Genomic DNA, 19847 nt, shown 5'->3' on the forward strand with positions numbered 1-19847 from the left:
AATGAAATCTAGTCAGTCATGTGAAAAGTGCCCCTCTTGTGTTTGAAAGTGGTATTACACCAACAATTCTCTGTAGCGGAGACTCAGGAACATTCAGCTTTAATTTTATTTAAAATGATGGTTACCTAAACCTTAAGTTAAGACAGCTTCACATACTGCACATAAATCTAAAGTGTGCTTAAAACGATGCTTAGACTGTGTCAGATCCGTTGTGTGATGTTCTCTTTTCATTGCTGATATGTTCTCTGGCAGGAACTGGACATTGACTCAAATGGATGTACTTTATGTGGACTTATTTATTTATTCATTCATTCATCTTGGTTATTTCTGTCCCTGTCGAGCTGGCCCCACACTTTTGAAATGTATAATTCATTCAAGCGTAGCTTCAGGCGGCGTAATCTAGAGGGCACACACTTCATACTTCATGCCAATGCATATTTCAACAGCAATACCAGTCATAAGCCTTGAGTTTAAGAGTCCAGCCTGTGTTGTGCAGGGTGAAATATTATAAATGACCTTTGACCTGTAATGATGTGTGATATTCAGAGGCTTTTTTATTTATAATGCCTTTTGAAAGTCGGCATTCAATGTAAGCTGTAATAGTCTTTTCTTCCCTATTGTTGCTTCTCGAACAAGAAAAGATGTAGGGTTGGACTTGATTTTGTCCATCGAGAATTGACTGGATGGTTTGCTATTGGTCAGTGTCATGTGAGTGACAGGTTGTCCTGCCCTCACGCCAGTAAACACATCATCAGAGAAGAGATGTCGCTGCAAGAGGGAGGGGAACTTATTTTGATTAAAGATTACGATGATGATGTGCACAGATAATAATTTATAATAAATACTTAAATTTTATTTAAAGGGTTAGTTCACCCAAAAATTTATCCCATGATTTACTCACCCTCAAGCCATGACTGTGTATATGACTATCTTTCAGCGAAACACAATTGGAGATATATTTAAAAAAATTTAACTTTTTCCAAGCTTTATAATGGTAGTGAATGGGGGTGCGATTTTGAAGCCCAAAAAATGAATCCATCCATCATAAATATAATCCATATGGCTTCAGGGGGTTAATAAAGGCCTTCTTAGGTGAAGCGATGAGATTTTGTAAGAAAAATATCCATATTTAAAACTTTATGAACTATAATAACTAGCTTCCGGTAGACGGCCGTACGCATCGATTTGCATTGGAAGAGTAACCTCTGACCTGACGCATGAAGTAATGATGATTTTTAAAGAGAAATTTTAAAGAGAAATGGAAGAGCCAGGATATTTTTAAATTTATCTCCAATGGTGTTCGTCTGAAAGAAGATCAGTACACCTACACTGTAAAAAAAATATTTTCATGATTTATCACAACATTTTTTTTTGTCAAATCAGCTTAGATATTGTGGTTCAGATAATATAATATTTTGAGTTTCTGTTGATTAAACCAATCGCCTTCATTGTATTAACTCAAATTTTTTAATTTCAATGAACTCAAAATTTTAAGGCAACCAGGTAACTTTTTTAAGTTAAACCAACAATTAATTTTTACAGTGCAGGATGGCTTGAGGGTATCCCTTTAATGAAACAACAATAATTGATTCCATAAAGACTTTAAGGAGCAATAACGTTGCCTCATTTGCATATGCATTTTGATTGGTCAATTTACTAATTAAAGAAACTTTATGCTGTCAGCCTGCTCTGCCATTCATGTAGTATCAAAATTCACAAAAAGATCATTTTACAATGATCATTTTTGCATGATCATTGTAAACTGATTAGAATTTTGTCTCTTACGTTTTTTTTTTAATACATTTTTGAAGTGGCTCAAACTTCTTTTCAGGTGGATAGCCAAATGATGTCCATCTCCTCCTCTGTGGATCTCATGGGTGATGCTTATAACCTAGTTAGGCTTTGCTGTGAGCAGCTTCTCCTTTCCTTTGATATTTCTTCCATGGTCAAATATGTTGATTGTGTCAAGAAGCCTGCCCACTTTCTGATTAAAATGAATGAAGGGCTTTAGGAAACCGGTGATAACTGTAAAGCCGCCACACTGTTCATCTCCACTGCATGAACTCAACAGCCTGTTAATCTTTTCTGATTAGAATGTGCAAGACAGCTGAATCAAAACATGCCCGCTAGGCCACACTTGACTGTTTCACTGGATCACAGTGTTTTTTTAGACTTCATTCTGAGCTGCTTTTTCACTCCAGAGTGCTTTTACGTAATTTTATGTGGCTCTTCTTGCATGCTTTTTCTGTAGGTGTTAATTAGGTCCATATGCTGGATTTTATTGAGGTCCTTGTTTTTTTTCTCACCTTTCCTCACACCTAACGTGGATGTGCTGAGGGATAGAACAGCTCTTAGTGACAGACCAGATCCAGGCCATAAAAACAGGCTTTTGTGCTCTGCTGAGTTCACACTTGATGCACTTGTGCGGCACAAAAGGTCCACATTTCTTGCTTCTATTCCACACATCTCAGGGCTTAAAGAAATATATAAATTCAAGGCAGTCTGGTATAGAGAGAGTGTGTTCCTTAAAGGGTTAGTTCACCCAAAAATCAAAATTCTGTCATTAATTACTCACCCTCATGTCATTCCACATCCATAAGGCCTTCATTCATCTTCCGAACACAAATTAAGATATTTTTGATGAAATCCGAGAGCTTTCTCCGATGGATTGCAACATTATTACCAATTTCAAGAAAGATCGTAAAGACATTGTTAAAATAGTCCTGCAGTGGTTCAACCTTAATATTATGAAGCGACAAGAATACTTTTTGTGCACAAAAAACAAACAAAAATATTATTCAACAATTTCTTCTCTTCCATGTCAGTCTCCTACGCTGTTCACGTAGTAAACACAGTGTTTGTTTTTTGCGCACAAAAAGTATTCTTGTCGCTTCATAATATTAAGGTTGAACCACTGCAGGACTATTTTAACGATGTCTTTACTACCATTCTGGGCCTTGAAATTGGTAAAAATGTTGCAGTCTATCGGAGGCCAGAACTCTCATGGATTTCATGGAATTAGAATTTTAATTCCTTTTAATTCAAGTTGTTCAAGAAGTTGAAATTGTATTAAAATTATTCCCTGATATGTAGAATACCTTTTTTTCCCTTCACTGATCAGACATATTTTTAAATTATATAATTAGTTAACAAAACAATCAAAACATTTTTATACATTGCCATATCACTCTTAAAAATAAATGTTCATAATTTGCATTGATGGTCCGTGAATAACATTTAACATCCATGGAAACTTTCCATTGCTCAAATAGTTCTTTATAGTAGAAAATGGTTCTTTAGATTAATAAAAATGTTCTTCAAGCTAAGAAAAAATTCATTTAAAGTCTCTTTGGGGAACCCAAAATAGTTCTTCTATGTCCATTTGGAAAAGTACTTCAAAAATGTCCACCACATTTTTGAGTGTATAAACATGTTTGAATATATAATCAGTATAATTCATATTTAAGACTTTGAGGTAAATTAGAGCGTTCTGGGATTTTTTTGCACCATTTAATTTATTACATATAATGAAATATTTCATATTTTATTATGTGGTATGCTTGTCAAAATGATTTATCATATGTCACATATTGTGTGTATGATTTGTTTATGGGTAATGCATAATGAAATGTATTAATGTAAACTTTAATTGCAATTTTGCACATTTTACCTCTTCCAGGATATTCAATGGTTGAATGTAGGATGGGACTTTATCCATTACAAATTGTTTTTTATCATTAAAAGCAGGCATTATGTACCAGAAGAGAGCTATCAGTGGAAATGATCAAATAACCCATGTGGCCAATGTGAAATCAGCAGTCAAGGAAAGTCATTTCAGAAAAAAAGCAATTTATTCGATTTTGATCAAAAAAAACATTTGAAAAACTTTTTTTTCTTTTAAAAACTGGCATGCTTTATGAAAATCGATTGATTTTATGTCATCTTTAAAAACTAGCCTTACAGACTTCCTTCCATTTTAATTCAACGTCCTTAAATTCAAATTTGAATTGCACTTCTGTGTCCTGTTCAGCATTTGAAAGTGAATGACAAAGGCCTTCTTGATTCAATTCTGAATGACACACAACCCTGGTAGCCAATACTCCATGAGACAGCTGCAATCTGTAAAGCCACTTGTGATAAAGAGGCCGGTCACTGAATCAGACTGGTTCAGCAACTCTCTGTCATGATTACAGCAAGGTCAGCCACCAGAATATGACTTAACACAACACACTCCCATCACATGTGCACACACCCACAACAAATACTGCTGATCAGAGAGGAGAAGCATGTTTCACCACACAGTATGGCATAAAAGATTCATGCTAATGCATGTGAAACGTGATATACTTCACTGAACACACTTCATGACATCATTCATGCAGATACTTAAACGCTGCTCTGATCCTGTTGCCCAACACGGCCACGCTGGGGCTCCACCCCTTGTGGTGACATCATCCGTAAGAGAGGATGCTGTGAGATGACAAAAGACGGAGTTCATGTATGAGTAAACAGTAACAGGCTCTCTGGGTGCTTCTGCTGACAATAAGCAGTTCTGAGTTTGACCAGTGAGGTCATCATTGTACCTCGGAAAGGGTGTCGCTCATACTGTACACAAAATGAATAATGTTTCTGTTGTTTTATGTTCTGTTGCTTTAAGCACTTGAAAATTAATTAGACTAGTGCTTTTTTACACTATACCAGAGTTACACCAGCATGTTCCAAAGTGTCCTCGTGTAATTTTTAAATTTAGCTCTGAACTGATAAATTTAGATCAAATGCCTCATGAAAATATCTCATGAAAAGGCTTAAGGGAATCATTGTAGTGCTTTCGCTTTGGAGTCTGGCTTTGAGAGTGTTGACATGTTTGGTCTGAAAATCAAGCATAGAGTTTTGTCACTTTGTCATTTGGTCCCTCGAGTTCCAATGAGGTCCTTTGAGGAGACTGTTGACATACAGGCCAAAAACACCACACCATCAATTTGAAAAAAAATTTCTCTGTTATTTTTTTTTTTTTTTTAGAGAACAGGTTGGTGTTGAATATAAGAAAGTAAATAAAAGAAAAGAAAGAAGTATATACTTATGACTTACTTTATATACTGTCCCTGGTGAAAAAAAATTACTTAAAGTGTACATTATTTAAATGTAATGTTACTTAAATGTACTTAAAGTGCTCTATTTTCGTGCACTAATTTTGTACTTAATATACTAAAAATTCTTCTTTAGTACTTCTTAAGATAATCTTAAGAACATCTAAGTGTACTCAACTGTGCTATTTTGAGACACCATGAAATATGATCTTAAATGTGCTTTTAATATACTATCTCTGTATTTTAAAAATGTATTTAGATACCACTTATAGTACATTTGAACCATAGTGTACTACAAGTGGTTACTAAATATATTTTTTTAAATGCAGAGATAGTATATTAAAAGCACATTTTTAGTTCATATTTCATGGTGTCTCAAAATAGCACAGTTGAGTACACTTACATTATCTTAAAGTCCCCCTTAACCGGAAGTTGCAAACAAGTTTTCTCCAGTGTTGTGACGTATTTCCAAGTGAAACGGAATATTGAATAGAGGGCAGAGTTTTATTTCAGCGCTCGTCCTCTCCATCACCAGCTCATAGCAGACTAACGGTTGGAGGGGAGTGGTTTACGCGTTTTCAACCCAAGCCGTCAAACTGATGTCATTAGAGAAGATTTTGATTAAATATTAGGAAGCCAAACAATTTTTTTTTTGTGTGGATTGACTTGCACGGATTAATTGTTCACCACAAAACTAGCAATTTGAGATAACAAAATACATAAGGTCAATTTTGATTTCATGTGTACTTTAAGAAGTACTAAAGAAGAATTTTTAGTATATAAAAGGTGCTGTAGAACATCTTTTCAAAAGATATAATATAAGTCTAAGGTGTCCCCTGAATGTGTCTGTGAAGTTTCAGCTCAAAATACCCCATCGATTTTTTTTTTATTAATTTTTTTAACTGCCTATTTTGGGGCATCATTAAATATGAGCCGATTCAGGCTGCGGCCCCTTTAAATCTCGTGCTCCCCCACTCCCAGAGCTCACGCTTGCCTTAAACAGCATAAACAAAGTTCACACAGCTAATATAACCCTCAAAATGGATCTTTACAAAGTGTTCCTCATGCAACATGTCTAATCGTGTAAGTATAGTATTTATTTGGATGTTTACATTTGATTCTGAATGAGTTTGATGGTGCTCCGTGGCTAAAGCTAACATTACACACTGTTGTAGAGATTTATAAAGAATGAAGTTGTGTTTATGAATTATACAGACGGCTCTTATCTCCGTGAATACAGTAAGAAACGATGGTAACTTTAACCACATTTAACAGTAAATTAGCAACATGCTTACAAAACATTTAGAAAGACAATTTAGCAATATGACTAAAAATATCATGTTATCATGGATCATGTCAGTTATTATTGCTCCATCTGCCATTTTTTGCTGTTGTCCTTGCTTGCTTACCTAGTCTGATGATTCAGCTGTGAACAGATCCAGACGTTAATACTGGCTGCCCTTGTGTAATGCCTTGAACATGAGCTGGCATATGCAAATATTGGGGGCGTACATATTAATGTTACGTAACAGTCGGTGTTATGTTGAGATTCGCCTGTTCTTCGGAGGTCTTTTAAACAAATCAAATTTACACAAGAAGGAGGAAACAATGGTGTTTGAGACTCACTGTATGTCATTTCCATGTACTGAAATCTTGTAATTCAACTATGCCAGGGTAAATTCAATTTTTAATTCTAGGGCACCTTTAAGTACAAAATTAGTGCATGAAAATAGAGCACTTTAAGTACATTATAGAATTGTACTTTCTTTTCACCTGGGGTAGCTGGTAGAGCATGATGATCTATCTATCGATCTATCTATCTGTCTATCTGTCGAATTAAGTTATGGAATGTTGATTTTGATTTATAATCTTTTAAAAAAGCGACATTTTTTTCCCACTGGCATATTTTGGTTAGGCAATTTGTCTTGTTCCAGGTTTGTGTACACCTCTTTCCAGATTTATATATAATTTTTTCCTCCAGGATTTTAATGATCATCATCAATATCTGTCTAGATTCAAAATACATATCATATTAGGACCAGAATTATGTTTAAACTTACATTCTTTCTTATAGTATAACACAAATTTAAGTTATTTGCTACCCTTGACGGTAAACATGGTTTAGTGTGTTATCATGGAACTCTCTCAGGGAACAGTTAAATCAATGTTTGCCCGCTGGGCGAGACCATTTGATAAACAGGGAAGGATGCTTAATTATGAAGCGCCAAAATGAAGGATTACATGAAGCTTAAAGACTAAAATAATTTATTTTTTAATTAAATATTCAGTACTATAGTTTATATCATATACGTATTTAATATTACAACTCGGGTCTTATACACAAGCTGCGCACCAGCACATCACACCCCTTTTCCGTAGTTGGTACAATCGTGAAGTAGGTTGGCTTAGGTTGAAAGTCGCTCGGAGCAAAAATATTTCCCAGCGTACTCAGACGCTGATCGCTCCACCAGGAACGATTTCATAAGGATCTCATGCTCAAAGCCATGCTGAATCCAAGAGGCTGAGGACAACGACACATCTGAAATAATCGCCCTTTTTCCAGCGCCAAAGTACTTTTTTGAACACAGAGAAATCAGGATGCCCGTGAAAGGTGGAGGAAGAGTTGCGTATCCGAATAAAAGCGAGAATGTTGTAAGTATCGCTGATGAAGGAATGTCATTTATAGTTTTTCCGAAATAGTTTGGGGACAAAAAAAAAACATAAGCGTTAAAATATAAGAAGTTCTGACCCGAGATAGTGTATATTAGTTTTGTTTATGATAATAAGGTGGTTTCAGCCAATGGAATGCTGTGGTGTGAACTTCACCTGTTGAGTTTTCCTCAGGGTGGACGATTCAGTAGGAGCAACTTTATCCCTTTAGAAACGTTTACATATAATTCTAATGGTCAGAAATTATATTTAGATGTGTTTCCTTGTCAATTACGGACGGCCACGTCTAAAACAGGGAATTGTGCTTTCGTTTTGGATTCGGGCTTTGGAAGTGTTGACATATTTGGCCTGAAAAGTCAAGACTGAAGTTTGACACTTGTCGTTTGCTGTGTTGTGTTCCTGTGAGGACTTTAGCTAAATCTTTGACATATGCATAAAAACATTACATGTACAGTTGTTATGTTATTTGAACATATTAGTTGATTTCTTATAGATGGTATTGATTGTACTTAATTAGGCTGCCATATATAGGGTGAATTCAGTTCGATTGGGACACTTTTTGCTATTGAAATGACTGGGAAAAAGTGTCCCAATAAACCTAAATTCACCATATATGATGTGAAATATTTTGTATTTTTGGTTTTGGATGGTATCATTCAAAAAGTTTGGACACATACTATTTTATTACTATTACTTTATTACTATTATCCATGTTTTAGATAAAAATAAAGTTGAAACTTTGAAATAACACAAAAGGAAGTAAAGGAATTATTGTAGTGACCACAAAGTGTTAAACAAATGAAAATGTTTAGTCATTATACAATGCTTTTTAAACAGTATTAAAGGAGTTGATTGCTTTTTCTGGTAGGGATTGGTGATTGCTACAAATTTATATATATATATATATATATATATTTTTTTTTTTTTTTTTTTTTACACATTTTGATATTCAATATTAGGGCTGTCAAACAATTAATCGTGATTAATCGTATACAAAATAAAAGTTTGAGTTTGCATAATATATGTGGGTGTACTGTGTGTAATTATTATGTATATATAAATACACACAAATTAATGAATATATTTAAGAGAATTGTTATGTACAAAATATGTTTATTTATATATAATATAAATTATATAAAAATATAAATAAATATATACTTGTAAATATTTCTCAAATATATACATGAATATGTTTGTATTTATATATACATAATAATTACACACAGTACAACCACGTACATTAGGCAAACTCAAACTTTTATTTTGTATGCGATTAATCGCGATTCATTGTTTGACACCCCCATTCAATATATATCTTCATATTCTTTGCACATTTTTTGCTTGCCATAAAAAGACATGATCTAAGTAGAACAGCTATTGTTACTATAACATACAAAATAGTTTACTGTAAAATCAACACATTTAAAAAAATAATAATCTAGGCATATTGGCCACTTGCTACTTTTTACTAAATGAACATAGAAGGAAAATTCTATTTTAATATAATCAGCAAAATTATTGTGGTCAATAATTTGCTATCTACTCTATCTCTACTATCTAGTCAAGCTAAAGCATTAAAAAAACTTTTGATTTAAGTTTTTTTTTTTTTTTAGGTTTATACTTGTTTACAAAACTAATTTCTTTCAAACATTTGCATCAAAAAGTTTTTAATATCATGATAAACTTTGTCATTCAATCAAGTCTGTCCAAACTTTTGACTGGCAGTGAACTCGGTTTCCAATAACTCACTCTTTGCATCAGCTCTAGTAAGTATATATGATTTCACATCAGCTCAACTACTATTACATCAGAAAATGGCTTCATTAAACTGTTAGTGATGCAGAAACTATTCCTGGAGCTGCTGGGACCAGGTCACCTTAACTCAGTTTGAGTGAAACTATGGCTCGGTCTCATTACCTACAGTGAGCAGCCTGCATAGAAAACATTTTGGGCCATCATAGGCAAGTTCTGAATCAGCCAAGGTGATGATGCCCAAAAACGCAGTCTATGTAGGCAGCTCACTATATTTTACATCTCAACCTATGTTGCCTTTTGTTGCCTCATCCGAATGGACAGCTGATGTTGTCGCCTCAGTGTGGAGGTGTTGCGTTCACCCTGCCGTGGCCTCCTCATTTAGCTCTGTGTTTTCTGTCTGGTTTGGCCCAGCGGGAGAGCAGCTTGGGCTGCAGATTATCAGACCTCATTATTCAGGAGTGAAGAGGCCTGATTCTGATGTTAGGATGAGAAGAGCTGTTATAATCACACCCGGACTTATGGCTTCTCAAGAGCCAATCTTCTTATACTCACACTCACAGAACTGATTTAAAGTTGTTACTACTTCTGTGAGCAATATTCAGTTCATTCAAGTTCACTTAATGAAAGTTTCATTTGTGTGACAAATCTGTACAGATGCAATATTAATATTCTTATGCATGTGAATTACTCTAAAAATTATTATTCTTATTCACTCACTTTTATGTTGTTCCAAATGTGTATGCTGTTATTTTTTTTTAGTGAAATACAAAAAGTTAATTTTAAATGAATCTACATGAAGATCTTTTCCATACAGGGACCATTTATAGTGACCATTAAAGCTCCAAAAGGACCATAAAAGTAGCCTATGTGACTTGTGACTTGCTATATTCTGTATTTATTTGTTAGCTTTGTGTGAAGAGGCCAAAATTTAACTGCACATTCAAACTGCTGTGACGCATTCGGTTATGACAAACACAACCCCTCATTTGCATCCATGTTTAGATTAAAAATGGGCATGGCAATGTATCACGCCATGGTTTGATGTCATTGTTTCCAAAATAGCATTGATTCTTGCACGTGTTATAGCTGAATGTGACTTGCTAAATGAGATTTGAGACTTGAGAGATGCTGACATTTGCTAGGGGAATAATTTCTTTGAATAGCAACTTAAAGTGTAGCTTCACTAGTTTTCAACCTGCTTTGTGTTGTTACAATGTTGCTAGTATATTTAAATGTTTACTTGTTCTCTGTGTTAACTGAACCAAGAAATTCATGTTTATTTGGTGTGAATACTATAGATTATACTTCCATATTTTTGTACCTTTCAACAGATCCTAAAAAAAGTCTGTTGGCACCTCAGAGAAGCTGTCAATCATGATGTCACATTTCTGTTTTTATAGCATCAAATAACTAACTAAAACATACTTATTTAAAAAACGAACACTTGAATTTACAACAGCATGACAAAAACTACATAAAATTACAGAAACCATCTTTGGAAAAAAATTATTTGAGAAGTAATTTAATTGTTTAGTTTGTCTCACCTCCCATTAGATTACATGGAGAGGGTGGGGATTATGACCTATACTCGGACCAGCCACCTGGGGGCAGTCGAAACGTTTTGACTTCACTTTTCAGGACTTGTGCGGCACATTTGGGTAGAACTGACAGAATGGCAGTTTCTTTCAGTTTTTTCCATCCGTTTGTACTAAAACACTGTGTTCATAGTCATCCACTTTGAAGTGTTAACTACAAACAAGGAGGTTTTTCAGATTTTCCGTTGCAGCGTTCTCTCAGTATTTACGATTCTTTGCAGCCTTTAGCCACTGCCTGCAATGTGCTGGATCCTTCACTGGAAACTGAAAGTAACTCACTCCCACTAAATGTGTAGCCTACTTTTTGAAATATTGCACCAGGAAACAATACAAGTCAAAACCATTGTGACTAAAAGTTTGCTAGGAAGTATTACCTACTAAAGCAAGGTGGTATTTGTTCAAGCATATCCATAGCAGACTGGTGAGAGTGGCCTTTGACAGCAACATGCCCAGTGCATTATGGGGGTTGAATTTATTTGGCAAAAGGGAAAACGACAGCCTTTTTTCTGTTTTCTCTGTTTCTCTCTTTCTACTTTCTACTTTAGGCAGCCACTTTTTATGGAAAGTGATGAAGTACCCCTATAAATTTCGGCCTGTTTGTCCATTAAAACATAAATGACTTCTAAATACACCAGAATATAATGCATGACTCATATATTGATATTTTGATAGTGTTTTTGGTCCTTTTTTGGAGTTAAATAGCTATGGTCACTATGAACACTGGCATTCCTGAAAAGAGAAAGTCAGACAGATTTGTAATAACATGAGGGTGAGTAAATGATGACTGAATCTTCATTTTTGGGTGAACTAACAGTTTAGATATGGTTTTAATTTTAAAATTCCCTACCCACCTTATTCCTGATGAGCCTATTATGGGTGGCATTTCTGGTTTGGGGAACTTAGGACTGAAAGACTGCAACAAATCATTTCAAATCATAAGGTTGCCCTACAAATAAAGCTTATCCGTCAGTTTGACTGAATGATCGGTCAATTTTCCTTCACGTTTTATTTTCAGACATCATGAGAATAACGTAACACTTGGTATTTTAATGTGACGTTATAACAAGTGTATCTATTGCAAGAGGTCTTTTCAGTCGCTGCATTCTTTTCTTCATGATTCCTTTCTTTTTTCCCTTTGAATTCCGCTGTAATAGTATGAAAAGGGACAACATATACTGCACATTTGTGGTCTGTTCTCCTGATTTAATTTACAATATATCCTATTAATAATTCACTGGAATGCATAAAGAATCTCTCGTCTCTTTCCAGGTTTGTTTTCACAGGTAACAATTTATTATCTGTCAAAATGATGGAAATCACTTTGAAATAGTATCACCCAATGCTGAAGTTAATGAACATTTTTGATTAAGGCAACGTATGTTACATAACACAGATTCTACAGTGATAATTAACCAGTCTGTTATTGCTGTGGAAAGAATCGTGCTTTTGGGGTTATTCATTGTCTGTTGAAAGTACATTGTTGATGCTTTTACACTTTTAAATGTCCTTTTAATGTTCAATGGTTGAAGGGTTAGGAGTAGTATAATGTCATCTCATTGTACCCACCCAGTTTAAAAAAACAAAAAAAACAAAAACATATTATTGCGTTCATAGAGTCTTTCACTGAATGTTTACAGCTTAATGGAAGTTACACCCATAATTTGCACAAAGCGTCATGGGGCGTAAGAATAAGGTGGATTGTATTGTTTTTTTGCATTTTACTGTCAAGTCTTATCAGACACATCTAGTGGCCATTCGCCCCCCTGACCAAACTCGTGGAGCACCATACTCGAATCCGGCTTAATCCACAAGAAGGCTTTTAATTCTGGGCGGTTGCCTTTAATCTCCCACGAGGCCGCTTGGCTTCGATTTTCCGCTCCAATCATACCTTTTAATTAGGATTCTCTGTTTGTGGATTCATATTAGGACATAATTTCCTCTGATAATAGATGTGCACGTCCTGAACGAGGACAAACACAACACGGAAAGCAGTCTTGTTGTTTTTGTGCAATGTTTTGAAAGACATCGCAGAGGTTATGTTAGATCTGGACACCATTGCGTGTCTTATCACAGCTGGTTTATTGCAAACGCTTTGTGCCAGGCACAAGGGCGCTCTGTTTACATTCTTCCTGCACAGGCTGAGCTGCCATAGTGGTTGGACTCAACATTGGTTCCACCTGTCTCTCACGTTCACTTCAAAGGACTGAACTAATTAAACTGCTAGTATGTGTTAATCTGTTTTGACACCCAAATTGCCATCTCACTTTAAAGTCTAAATGGGGTGTGTGGAAAACGGCAATTGTGTAAATTGTTTCTCTTAGGGCAAGAGCTGTAATTTGCTTCTTCATGAAGATAAACTAGAATTCTGTAATAAAAGATCTTTTGTTTGGTTTATGCCAATTTGGCTCTTACTAAGAACTGCTAGGAAACTAACCGAGGCGCTTTCTTACATTTTAGCCTAAAATAGTTTTTTTTCCTTCATAGTTTGTGGCAGGAAAATACTTCGGAAATACATGAAAGAGTTTGAACCTCTGTGCTGGATATTTTGGGCCTTTGCTCCATCTCGCCAGGGTGCACATCCTGTATACATGCAATTTCATCAGTAGTTCAGTTCATGCAAGCTGTGTGATCGTTTGATCTCAGTAGGACACACAAAGTGATGTCAATATCAGTTCTCATGTATTGTTGTTTCCTGTATTATCATCAAAATTTCTTTTAAAAGAAAAAGATCCACTTGTTTTCTTTTAGATTGACTTGTTAGACGAAATCTTTATACTTTTCTGAAGTTGTTATTTCCTCCCTGGCCGTAAGGAATAAGATTGGGCTTATCTGAGAATGTACAGGATGAGGACAGTTTACAGTGTGCTTCCTCTGGTGCATAGCTTTCCATTTTGAACTGTACCACACCCTAAAGATTGCTGACCCTGTGCACAGAGAAAACTCATTAGATCCCTAAGGCTCTCCAGACGTTGGCCTAATCGCCAGTTGATGACAGAGATTTCTGGGAAGTGCATCGCTGTCCTGCTCTATCATATTTGACATGAGTCATGTGTTGTGGAAGCAATGAACGTTTTGTAATTCCAGGTCGTGCTGCCTCTAATTTAAGTTTCATAACCTTGTGGTTGAAAGTTTTCCCTCCCCTTAAGGGTTTCATCAGTTGGGGGTGATATTTTAATTTATAGTTTAATTGAATTTACGGTAGTGTCGATTTGAAGCAGATGTGCATCAGTTTGCTTTCAGCTTTCTACAATTACTTAGTCATAAAAAGCTGCTTCTTTTAGCTGGAGGGCAGATTTATTTGTTTAGAATGCTTATTTTGATTTCCCCAGAGAATATGTTTCATTAGTGGATACTCGGGGAGATTACTTAACAAAGGGGCGCCAAACAATGATACAGTACAACAATATATATTCTTTTCTTTTTAGTCTTTCAGTTGCATTTTATCGCAAATATTTTTAATTGTGAATACAGTACTATCTTAAAGTCAGCATGAAATTTCTAAATGCATGTTAATCCAGGGACACATTTAACGATTGTAAGGACGATTATGAATAAAATTTGATACTTACGACTGATCATGCCCAAACATGCCGAGTCAGAGCCAGTTGCATTCAGTTTAAATTATTTAAATCTGCTTCAGTCAAAGTAGTTAAAGTCTTAGAATGTTTTAGCTTATCGTTAAGTGTGTCGCCCACTTTACAGATCATATTGTTATGGAAGCTTGTTTCCGCCATGAAATAAAAAATATCACTATTCTGACTTTTTTTTTTTCTCGCAAATGCAAATTTTTTTAGCTAACAATTCTGACTTTTTCTCAGAATTGCAATTCTGACTTTAATCTCACATGATATAAAGTCAGAATTGCAAGTTATAAAGTCAACTTTTATGTCCAACTGTGAGGGGGAAAAAGAATTGCGAGTTTATATCTCACAATTCTGTCTTTATAACTCACAATTACATGTTATAAAGTCAGAATTGTGAGATAAAAACCTTAAAATTCTTAGAAAAAAGTCAGAATTGCGAATTTATCTCATTTTGGCTAACTGATTAAGGCAAGAATTAATTATATCATATTATGTCTAAATAGCAAATTTTTGTACAATTAAATATTCAATGTGAACTCTTTTTAGTACATTGAAAAGCATTTTCATCCTCAATTAAACTAGATCCCCAGTAATTATCTTTGAAAAATGCTAATGCTAGGAATTACAAACATTTGCACAAATCCAATTATTGAGCAATTAGAGTGTGTCAGAGAGATGACCTCAGACAGACAACGAGGAGCGAGGAGGTGGAGAACGTGGGATGATGGACGAATGAATGAGTTGTTTACAGTAGTGCTCTTACTGAGACACTGGCAGTGAAAGCCGATCATTGTTTCTTCATAAATGCTCTCTAAAACAATGAAGCTCTCATGCTAGAGAGCCCTAGAGAGGAAAAGAGGAGGTACTGAGTGCTGGAAATCTATTAAGCCTGCTTATATGTGATGGAAATAATATAAAGATTATCCTAGATCTAAATTTCCACTTGTGTGGGAAAACATTCGGTTGATCTTCTTCCTGGTGCTCTTACACTATGTATGTACAGGGTGTTACTTCAAACATTGGGTGTATTTTGTCATTTAATGCCTCAGGACCAACATTATCAGTGCTACATTATTGTCATGGCTTTTTGGACATATGTATATGAAGTAGGGATGGGCGATAAAATTATAACAGTTAGTATTGCAATATTATTTTCCTCAATGAAATTATAACAGAAGTTTGATAAATGTTTGATATGATTATGCACTATGCAAATAATGCTTCGCATGCGTGTTGCAGACCATTGCACTGGTGCTAATACCTATTTGCCTAACTGATGATCGCTGCCATTTCTGTTGCGTATGAGGAACATTAAAAGGCAAACACACCAAAAGCATAACATAACAGAGTTAAAAGTCCGATAAGTCTGTTTATTCTAAGCTCATGCGCTGTGGTTTCAAAGTGTTTACAACATGTCATTTGGGTTCCGGCGTTAACCAGCAGATGTCCTCAGCATGCTATGTTTTTTTTTTTTTTTGTTGTTTTTTTTTTTGCATGCTATGTTTCGAGTGAATAGCTAGTGTAATCGATCTAATCTAACATCAAATTTAGCTGATGAAGTTAATATAGTGGAATAAAAACAACGCCTAGTCTTTTCCACCGCAACTTCAATGGGAGTAAGACAATGTTGTCGAAACTAGCGCTGGATACCTGAGGTAATTTTATGTTACACTGTTTGCTTGCCTGGCATAATGATCTCATTGTTAATACTTTTCACCAATTATTCTCTATATCATTATTGTAACAATTTTTTGAACTATATCTTTATCATTATATTTATCGACCTTGGTGTGAACGGGTCTTTACTCGTTTGAACTGCGAAACAGAGACCATTTATCAGCTAGGCTCAAAAGACACCGCAGCGTGAGCTTAGAGCGAACGCATTTACTCGCTGTCTCAATCACGTGACCGCTAAACAGCGCTGTGAGAAGCGTTCAAGTTTGGCACTGAGTTCTCCTGTAAAAACCACTAATGTCTCAGTGATTTAAAATAGTTTAAAGCCAGATGAAACCGCTCTGGCGTTCTCAACAACATTGACCCAGAAAACACGGATACATTTGTGTCATAACAATACAGCTAAAAGGCGTTTCAATCACAAACATTTACCATGGATTTACTCTAGTAACACAAACAGCAACCATGGTTTTGTGGCAGAAATGTGGGATATTCACATAGAATTTTATTTTATTATTAATGTAGACATTAAATGTATTACAGGAGTAATGGATTATTTCTTGTTATTAAGCTATAGCAGTACGGAAGAGTATTAGGGCCAAGCAATAATAAAAAAAAAAACCATCTCGAGATTAAAGTTGTTAAATTTCGACAAAAAGGTCGAGATAAAATGTTGAGAATAAAGTCATTAAATTACGAGAAAAAAGTTGTTAAATTACGAGAACAAATTCGCTAAAATTATGAGAAAAATGTCGTTATATTTAGAGAAAAAACTCGAGATAAAATGTTGAGAATAAAGTCATTAAATTATGAGGAAAAAAGTTGTTAAATTACGAGAACAAATTCAAATTCAAAGACTTTTTTCTCATAATTTAATGACTTTATTCTCAACATTTTATCTCAACTTATTTCTCAATGTAAGCAGTGACAAGTGATGATACCGGTGTTGTCGATACTCTATAATTAAATCAACTAATCGAATATTTGAAAATCGTGACACATACCTAACCATAATATATATAATAATGGCATGATATTATCATCTAGTGTTGTCAAAACTACCGACTTCGATACCAAGTCAGTACTAAAATTGTAAAAATGTGACGCTTTGAGCACTGTTGAGCGGATTTGTAAACACTTCTGATTGGCCATTGTGGTCACACACTCAACATATGTCTGTGATTGACTACAATGATCAACGCTTCAAAAACATGTAAATAGACTTCAATGACGCTCTTCACCGAGCGCTTACACAGCAATTTCAGTATTGAATTGGTATTTAAACATCAGATGATAATAGCGTTTTGTCATCTATATACTATGTGCTACTGTACTTTTTTATTAGAGCATGATTTTGTATCGATGCCAGTGTCAATATCTTATATATATCCAGACATATCATCTTACATATTCATCATGATCTATTATTTCAGATAAACAGTTTTTCACCCATTTTATTTTATTTTAATACTCTATAATATATATTTTTATTTTAGTATTGAAGTGCTGGTGCTTTATGACAATCCTATTGACCCTGAACTCATATTATCTGGAACATGAAATTGCTTTGGTGCTCATATATTCCTATATACCATGAGCTCAAATACCTCCCTTTCGCAGGAACAAGGAGCATTGTGATCAGTCAGCACATTAGCTGTAAGCAAACAACCTCTTCTTTTACCAGAATAAGACCACAAGGCTTGAAATGTCAATAAGAATCCATTGTCCTTAAAAATGACACTACCGTTCCCTATCCCACCTTTTTACCCACTGACCAGCGGCCTGTTGGCATTCAACATGCTTTGGTTTTGAGGTTTTTTTCTATTTAGTCACTGCTCTTGAATTCCCAGTGTAGCACTACTCAATCATTCAGAAACATCATGGTATCCCTCATGGAAAACACAGGGAGGGAGTGCTCATTTCGTAAGCAGCAGGTTTGTGTGGTCTGCTGCAAGTAAGAGAGTCTTCTGTGTTCATCAAATTACCATAGCTCGTCTAACCTGATTGGTTGAAACCTTGCAGTGTGGGCAGAGCCTTGTGCCCTTATATGTCCCTGAGGGCAGATCTGTTTTTTTTTTTTTTTTTTGCTATGCAAAGAATTGTGGGAAGTATACAGGTGTAATCTGCTACCTTCTTATCTTTCATCATTTGTTTGTTTTGTTTTAATGCGAGTACTCGGCAAAGCACAGGAATGTGGATAGTTGATGAGCACAGATCTGTTCAACCGCTCGACCTGAATATTGCAGCGCAGGATGGCTGTTAGGTTTCTACATCAGGTAACCTCTGCAGGGCCTGTAATGGCTATATGTGTGCACCTGATACCTAAGGGAAAACCATACACCGGCTGAACGGAGCACAGGCTTGTCCTGTGCTGTATGAGCGGTGTTTGCTTTTTCATAGCTGGACTTCTGACCTGGAAGTAAGCATGTCCTAAGCTGCATAAAGTGCAGGCATTCAAATTGACTGGATGGTGTGTGACTTCAATTACAGAATCAAATGAAGCAAAACTAGATTATACAAATAAGAACTTGAGCTAAAAACTGATTCTACTTGATGACTAAATACATCTGCTGAAGTTTATATACAGCTTTTTATTGTGATTTTTTTTTTTTTTGTTTTTTGTTTTTTTTTTAATTGATAGCAAAATTTTGATTACATTGTATGCTCAAGTTTTTGATGTTCCTAACAAAATTTTTTTTTTTTTTTTTAAATACACAGATATTTGGATATTCTTTGAAGTATTTTGGAGTACTAAGTAAATACTTTAGTGTCAGGATTCAGAATTGATGCATTGGCTCCCTTTCGCTTCATGTGTGTGAAAAATTGGCCACACCCCATAGGAAGCTCAACACAGGTAATCCATCTGTGTGGATCAGCTGTAATGTCACCTGAATCCACTGTTAAAAATAAATCATCCAACTGCCACCCACTCAAACCTATGATTTTCTCTGATTTAGATATCTGCACCTGAACCTGATTGTCACATTGCACTTAACACTGAGAATTAGAATAATTGCAAAGTTCCTTTAAAGGAAAGTCTGTTCACTTGGCAGCCATATTTGCAACGCCTCCAGGCAGCTGTTTCGGGCATCCAAGACCAAGTCCTATCTATTTGAATGGGGGAATCCTGAAATCTCAAAACCTGCTTGGCAAACTCACAATTAAATAACATATTTCAAATCAGCAACATATTCTGACATGAACTGCTCCATAAATGTTGTTTCTTATGCTCAAATAACGTTAAAAAAGCGTATTTTTCAGTCAATGCATATGCACGGTCCTAAGCGCTAGTCTCAGGTTTCTATGGGAACTGGAGCTTCTAACGGCAGCTGCAGTGATGCAATGACTTTATCAATCAGCAAATGACAGCTATATTCGCGTAAGGGTTTGCGTGTGTCTCGACAGTACAAAAAAGCCACAATATGCTCATGAAGTGAGCTTGTCAATCATTTTAATGGATGACGCAGAGGAAACTCTGA

General features: G+C 35.3%; 1 protein-coding gene across 4 annotated transcripts in view; it reads left to right on the forward strand.

The window, feature by feature from the left end:
- Positions 1–7513: 7513 nt before the first annotated feature.
- Positions 7514–19847, forward strand: part of LOC137026891 (tight junction protein ZO-2-like) — an 83034-nt gene continuing 70700 nt past the window's right edge. For 3 of the 4 annotated variants that reach the window (XM_067394498.1, XM_067394499.1, XM_067394501.1), the window contains exon 1: positions 7514–7739. In XM_067394498.1, the coding sequence (XP_067250599.1) occupies positions 7686–7739 (54 nt within the window). In that variant the 5' untranslated portion in view covers positions 7514–7685. Of the gene's footprint in view, positions 7740–19136; positions 19223–19847 lie in introns of those variants that run through there. The other variant, XM_067394500.1, reaches the window with a different exon arrangement.

Source organism: Chanodichthys erythropterus, chromosome 9 (genome assembly GCF_024489055.1).
Source record: "Chanodichthys erythropterus isolate Z2021 chromosome 9, ASM2448905v1, whole genome shotgun sequence".
Classification (NCBI taxonomy): Eukaryota; Metazoa; Chordata; class Actinopteri; order Cypriniformes; family Xenocyprididae; genus Chanodichthys; species Chanodichthys erythropterus.